A 7,440-nucleotide genomic window follows, 5' to 3' on the forward strand; every position below is an offset into this window, starting at 1 on the left:
TGCCACTGTCAAGGAAATAACAGAATGGGCTCAGGAATACTTCCAGAAAGCATTGTCAGTGAACACAATCCACCGTGCCATCCGCCGTTGCCAGCTGAAACTCTACAGTGCAAAGAGGAAGCCATTTCTAAGCAAGCTCCACAAGCTCAGACGTTTGCACTGGGCCAGGGGTCATTTAAAATGGAGTGTGGTAAAATGGAAGACAGTTCTGTGGTCAGATGAGTCACGATTTGAAGTTCTTTATGGAACACTGGGACGCCATGTCATCCGGACCTGAGAGGACAAGGATAGCCCAAGTTGTTATCAGCGCTCCATTCAGAAGCCTGCATCACTGATGGTATGGGGTTGCATGAGCGCTTGTGGCATGGGCAGCTTGCATGTCTGGAAAGGCACCATTAATGCAGAGAACTATGTTCAGGTTCTAGAACAACATATGCTCCCATCTAGACGTCATCTCTTTCAGGGAAGACCCTGCATTTTTCAACACGATAATGCCAGACCACATTCTGCAGCAATCACAACATCATGGCTACGTAGGAGAAGGATCCGGGTACTGAAATGATCAGCCTGCAGTCCAGATCTTTCACCTATAGAGAACATTTGGCGCATCATAAAGAGGAAGGTGCGACAAAGAAGGCCCAAGACGATTGAACAGTTAGAGGCCTGTATTAGACATGAATGGGAGAGCATTCCTATTTCTAAACTGGAGAAACTGGTCTCCTCTGTCCCCAGACGTCTGTTGAGTGTTGTAAGAGAAGGGGGATGCCACACAGTGGTAAAAATGGACTTGTCCCAACTTTTTTGGGATTTGTTGACGCCATGAAATTTGGAAACAACAGATTTTTCCCTTAAAATGATACATTCTCTCAGTTTAAAGTTTTGATCTGTGGTTTGTGTTCTATTCTGAATAAAATATTAGATGTTGGCACCTCCACATCATTGCATTCAGTTTTTATTCACAATTTGTTTAGTGTCCCAACTTTTTTGGAATCCAGTTTGTAAATTAAGTCCATGATGAGTTCATGAAATGTCCGTCTTCTTGTGGTAAAAGGAGTAAGTCAATATGTATTACAGTCCCCGGACCCTTCCAGGCTAACCCAGAGCTGTTCACAACGTGCTGCCGCAGACGAAATTCGCCCAATGGGAGCCTGCCAGAAATGGGGGATGGGGCGGGGGGTACCCTGCACGGGGTAATCTTCCGCCGCCGAGCAGCCGTCCCTTCCGGTTGAATCCCCTGGGCAGACTGCGTGGACTCCACAAACTTTCTTTCTACTGCTCGATTACCGTTTTGGGCTGCATATTTTATTACCTACAGTTTGTAATCTGCAGAACAGCATTTTCTCCTTTTTTTTCAGTTGTCTCTAAGTGAATGTTTGGTGGGGGGCATGTTAGCAACAGGGGTCTGCAACCTTTATGATTAAAAGAACCTTTTTTTGCCTTCTATTACTACATTAAACGTGTCTGGAGCTGCATTAACCTGGTACAACTATGGTTATCAACTTGTGGGCATGGGCAACTTTAAGGTTTGCTTTAAGGGGCTTTTGCGGCCAGTAAGGGTGACATTATATAAAGCAAAACATAGCTAAAGATTTTTAACATTTATTAAAGAAAAAGACCAGATTCTTATAAAGAAAGTGGAAAAAAAACATCAGTTTTTACCTTTTTTAAATTAAAAAATCTATAAACTATGCAGACAGTTTTTCATATAAAGAAATAAAGCATCACGTTAAAGCATGTTTTACTCCTTGTACTCGTGCCAGTGTTCACATATTTGCAAAAGAAATGACAGGAAAACATTTTGAACTTGTCCTGTTTTGTTGATTGTATAACAACCAATAAAATTCAGTTGTTAGTTTTGGTCAAAGCTTGAAAGTGTCGCTGCAGAGGGACTAAAGAGCCGCATGTGGCTCCACAGCCTCAGGTTGCAGACCCCTGCAGTAGAGGAACACCATATAGTTGTCAAAAGCCTAGAGGGCCCTCTCGTGGCTGCAAATGATAATGTTTACCCTTTGGTTCATGTCGGTATGAATTAACATTTAAAGGGTCAGTCAAAAATTGCATCATGAATAGGCAAAAAACCCATATAAGTCGCTTCGAACTATACGTAGCAGGACCGGCCAAACTAGGAAAAAAAGAGCGACTTATAGTCCAGAAAATGCGGTACACAGTATACTCCTCTTTACATGAAAACCTTTGAGAAGTGACCTGTATGCAGGAAAAAGCTCTCAAATGTGTGGTATTGGTGTGTGTGTGTGTGTGTGTGTGTGGGGGGGGGGGTTCTCTAAGTGTAGAAAAGATTTTAGTGAAAATATTATTTTCTGCTTTAATCCATGAAAGCAATAAATGGCTGAGCTGCAGCATATTTAAAACAGTTAAGTGTCCCATCTGACTGAACACCACTCTCAACAGGCTAGTTGTTTCAAGAATCTGTGAAACTAGAATGGGAGGGGCAGCCTTTAGTTTTTAGGCTCCCTTTCTTTGGAATCATTTCCCTGCTTTGGTACAAAACACAAATTGTTGGTCTTTGTTTGTCAGGGAGCTATCGCAGAGTTTGAAGTTTGCCCCAAGGACAACCCCTCCTATGTGTGCAACAAGAAAACCAGCTGCAAGAGCTGTGCTGTAGACCAGAACTGTCAGTGGGATATTCGCAACCAAGAGTGCATCTCACTGCCAGGTAAGTTCACTGGAAATGGAGTACAGTGTTTCTTCATGAACACATGAAGAAAATTGTAGCATTTTTAAAAACACATTAGTGCAATACTATAATTTTATCTCATTCATCTTTGTTAAGAGAACCCGTCCATCATTAAACAGTGGTGGAGCCTCTGGGTTCAACTGTCCCCCTCTTACAATGCTGTGATTGCTAGTATCACTCAGCCCTCTGTGAACAGTAAACAGCCATCAGAGCACTAAAGATCCATCGTTAGGCTGATGGTCCTCCTCGATCATGTGAACAGCTAGTTCTGGATGTCTCAAACTGGTTGATCCACTATGATAAGGTGGTATTTATAAGACTGAGTTTGTTGCAGCTCCTCAGAGTGATGGATAAAAAACACAATGTTTCAACATTTTTTTTAATCTGTCCAGAGAACCTGACTTAAATTTGTTAGTTTTCTGCCTGGATTATTGAGCAGCATCAGGATGTTTTCTGCACAGTATTGTAGATCTTATTTTACTTTGTGGATGTTTCATCAATCTGGGCAGTACCTTTAGTTCTTACGCCTGTTTTCATTGTTCCAGAGAATGTGTGCGGTGAAACCTGGCACTTGGTTGGCAACTCTTGTCTGAAATTCAACACAACCAGTGAGTCTTACGATAATGCCAAGTTGGCCTGCAGAAACCACAACGCTGTTCTGGCCTCCCTCACCACACAGAAGAAGGTAGACTTTGTCCTGAAGGAGCTGCAGATCATGAATGTGATGGTAAGGAGGAGGGGAATGATAATTATCTGATCAGAGACATCTAATATTTGTAGCTTGGAAATGGGCTGGAAGTAAATCACATGCAGATGTTACATAACGTGCCCAGAGCATCAAAGGTAAAGCAGAAGCGCATACCTCACAAATGGTAAAGAATATAAATTGGAAATGGTGTAGAAAGACTTCACCCAACAAGACAAGAGTGGATCAAAAAATTAAGCCTAAGCTAACTGCATTTTAACTACAGTAGTCCCTCGTTTATTGCAGGGGTCCCCCCAGCAGTAAGTGAAAATAAAGTAAAGTGTAAAGTGCCCTGAGACAACTTTGTTGTGATTTGGCGCTATATAAATAAACTGGATTGAAATTAAATTGAATTGAATTGAAAATTCATGAAGTATCGATGTTATATTTATTTTAGTTTTTATATACATTTTAAGGCTTTATAAACTCTTCCCACACTCTTGCAATGTTCTAAACTATTAAACCCACATAATTTTAACATGCATACAGAACTGTCACTGTGTATGTAGCTACTAATTTTTACTCACTAGCTCTGCAGAACAGCAGCAGCTTGGTTCTGTTCTGTTCCGGTCTGATTATTTCCGGGCAGTGCGTCCCCGCTTGGGGGTCCTCGTGGGCCGGCTACCAGCTCTCAGGCTTGCCGATGAGTCTGCAGGTCCGTTTCTGCTCAGGTTCTGTGCAGCCCTTGAGCGCCGAGGCACATTCTTTTGGGTGGTGGGGGCTGCGGGCTCGGACCTTAAGATGGCCAGGCACCAAATTGAATCCAAATCTGGATGAAAAAAGTCCTGGTGGGCTCTGGAGAGAAGCCGGACCTACGGCTATGTGTCCCTGTTCAGAAGTCCTCATGGACAGGCAAGCAGCTCTCAGATTCACGATGGGTCTGGAGGTCCAGTTCCTGGTGGGTTCCATGCAGCTCACTGCATCTGCCAGGTGCTGAAGTCACAGTAATAAGTGCCAAACTTTTTTGGATCAGATCAAACCTTTCCCTCTTGTATTTCAGCAGAAGGAAACAGGGCTTCTGAGTGGGCCACTGTTGACTTCTGGGCAGTGTAGGCTTTGAGTGGCGATAAAGTGTAGGCTTATTGAGAGGAGACTACAAAATGGCGGCGCCTGTCCCAAGTGTTTTATTTTTTGTTAACTTTTTACTGTACAGTATCAGTACTGTCCCAATCACGTGAGTAATATTAAAGTTGACAATCATGTCCTGAACAAATTTTTTTTGCACATGTTCAATCTTTCTTTGAAAAACTGTGAAAGAGCGAGTCCGCGAAAGTCGAACCACGAAGTAGCGAGGGACTACTGTATATAATCTTTTGATATCTTACTACTGTTGAATATTGAGGGCCTTTTAACATAGTACTCGGTTGTTCTATTTCGTATAGGCTTCACCCTTTAAGACTGTCGCTAGTGGGGTTTATCCCTACGCGCGCAGCACTGAAATCTTTAGTCCACGGCCACCTGCTGTGTAGGCCTCACCCCCGGTCCGTATAAATTACGGTGAGACCGGGTAATCGGCTCCCATTTTTTCTTCAGCCAGCTAGCTAGCACTGTCAGAAGAACGAAGAAGGAAAAGTTGTCCAGCTTTGACCGGCACAACCTTTGCTAAGGATGCCTGGGTCTCCACCACACCAAACTCCTGCCATCCCGGTGAGCTCTTCCTCCCCGAGGAGAAGTAGACGAGCAGCCTGGTTCAAGGTAAGCGCAGAGGAGTGCTTTTCTGTGTCAGGCCGCTACCCGCTGGATGACGCCATCGCCGTTTCTAACGTGTTTTCCTCGCGGTAATGGAATGATTTCCTCAAGAAGGCGATGTTAGCAGCAGCCCCGCTGAATGTTTTTCCGAGGAGGGCCGCTACTCGCTGGACGACGCCACCGCCTTTTCTAACGTGTTTTTTCACGCGGTGAATCGGATGATACCCTCGAAAAAGGCGTTGTTGGCAGCAGCTCCGCTGAGTGTTTTTTTTTTCTGTGGCGGAACGCTATGCGCAGGACAACGCCACCGCCTTCTTTGACAGAGAGTCACACAGTGAATCGAATGATTCCTCCGAGAAAGGCGATGCGGAGCTGCCCCCTCCCTCCTGGAGAGCGTAGTGATGGAAGACGAGTGGCCAAGCAAATGCTCAGCCACCTCGGATCTTCCCACGTTGGTGACCACACCGCTCCCAGCCATCGGCGCCCTCCTCTCGGAGCTGCCTGGCATAATCCAGGAGGATGTTAACACAAGGACTTTCCATCCCTCGCCTCCCTCTGCCCTGATCGGATGATCTGGCAGCAAGGTTGGCTCCGCCCGGGCTCGTCGCACTGACTCCATCTGGCCTTGCCGTTCAGCTGTGACGTCACACTGGAACGAGGCTGCAGCTGGGCCCGGCAAGCTGAAGACAGCCGTCTCCACCTTCGCCTCCATCTCCAAAGTGGAGCGTTTTACCGATCGGTGTTTTTCCCTCTGTCCCCTCCCTGGAGCCAAGCCTGGCGGTGGCACTTGGGACAAAAGCTTCCAGGATGGACCAGCATCCTGTCCCTCCAGGGAAGCATGACCAGATGGTGACAAGGTCTCCAACTGAGGTCACCAGTGCTCATTCCAGATGGCCGCAGCGAACAACAATGTCGCCCTGCTGGCCTACAGCATCTCTAAGAGGCTGGAGGAAGCAGACATGCTGGAGGAGACAAAGAGCTCTCTCTGTAAAGCTGCTGATGTCATCTTAAACAAGTGCCACCTCTGCGGTCTGCCTGTCCCGCATCGCCGCCTGGATGACCGTGATCCAGAGGAACACTTGGCTCCGCCTCTCGCCATTCTTGTCTGAGAGGCTGCAGAAAGACCTGTTAGAGGGCCCCATCATCCCAGAGGCACTGTTCAGGCCAACTTCAGGACCATCCTGAGAAATCACAGAGGTCCGAGGAGGTATGAAAGACTGTACACCATCTGGTGACGTCACAGTCCTCCGGCAGCTGGAGGGACCGCCTTGGCCAGCAACAGCACCAGAGGTGCTCCACAGCTGCGGCAGCAACTTCACGCCCCGCTCCTCCGCCGGCCACCTCCACCAGGTAACAGATCCTTGAGGGGAAGGTATGTGTTTTTTGATGATGCATGTTTTTTGATATAAAACAGAAACATCTCTGAAAGTAAAGTTTTCATCTGAGACTGTCAGATCAGCTGATCTCTCAGCTGCCTCTCTTCACACATTCCCCACACAGAACGAGCCAGTAACCTCTAAACAGTGTTTTAAATGGCACCACAGTTCAGTAAATATCACAAAACACTCGTCTGCCACGTCAACTAAAATGATGTGTTTTCAGCAGACCGAGTCCGGTAAAATCCCTCGTTTTCAGCCATAGCCCATTTTTAATTTCTGCTGTTTTCTACCCACTCACAGCGCAGTGGGAGTAAATGTGTTTTCTCCACAACAGCTGCAGCCTCCACCGAAACGGCGTCTCACTCAGAAAGCGCTCACGCCTCCTCTCAGTGTGCGCCGGCTCACCTCAGCTCTATGTGAGACCGCAGCCTGGGCTCAGCACAGAGGCACACATACAGCCCTTTTTTCTGTCGGAGCCCTCCTCGGGTTCTCCCGGAGAATCTCCGGAGCGAGTGTTGCCAGTAAGGATTTTTAGTCTGGTTGACGTTCATGAGAAACATGACACAACACAAATGCATGCCCACTCTCCGAGCGTTACTCAGAGTGGCAGCGAGTGTGTTCCCTGGACAGATGGACGGACCGCCTGATCAGAAGGGGTTACACGCTACAGTTCGCAGCTCAACCCCCACCGTTCAGAGGGATTATAGAAACGGTTCCGTCTTCTCCAGAACAGAGCTCGTCTCTCCAGTCAGAAGTTCAGGAATTTCTGACGAAAAACATGATTTCCAGAGTTCCCAACGGAGAGGAAAATACGGGGGATTTTCCTCCCACTACTTCCTGTTCCCATGAAGTGGGAGTACAGTGGCTGGACCACATGTCGCTTTACATAATGTGCTAGAATGTTTCACGGTCTGAAACGTGACTCAGCATTT

At 46.7% G+C, this 7,440-nt stretch overlaps 1 protein-coding gene across 1 annotated transcript in view; it reads left to right on the forward strand.

Annotated features, from left to right (window-relative positions):
- atrn (attractin) overlaps nucleotides 1–7,440 on the forward strand; it is a 280,476-nt gene that overhangs the window by 73,621 nt on the left and 199,415 nt on the right. Inside the window, exons 14-16 of the mRNA XM_037695258.1 lie at nucleotides 2,536–2,674; nucleotides 3,241–3,422; nucleotides 4,030–4,095. Of these exons, the coding sequence (XP_037551186.1) occupies nucleotides 2,536–2,674; nucleotides 3,241–3,422; nucleotides 4,030–4,095 (387 nt within the window). The remainder of the gene's footprint in view (nucleotides 1–2,535; nucleotides 2,675–3,240; nucleotides 3,423–4,029; nucleotides 4,096–7,440) is intronic.

This window comes from Nematolebias whitei, chromosome 21, assembly GCF_014905685.2.
Source record: "Nematolebias whitei isolate Nwh7 chromosome 21, NemWhi1, whole genome shotgun sequence".
NCBI classification, from domain to species: Eukaryota; Metazoa; Chordata; class Actinopteri; order Cyprinodontiformes; family Rivulidae; genus Nematolebias; species Nematolebias whitei.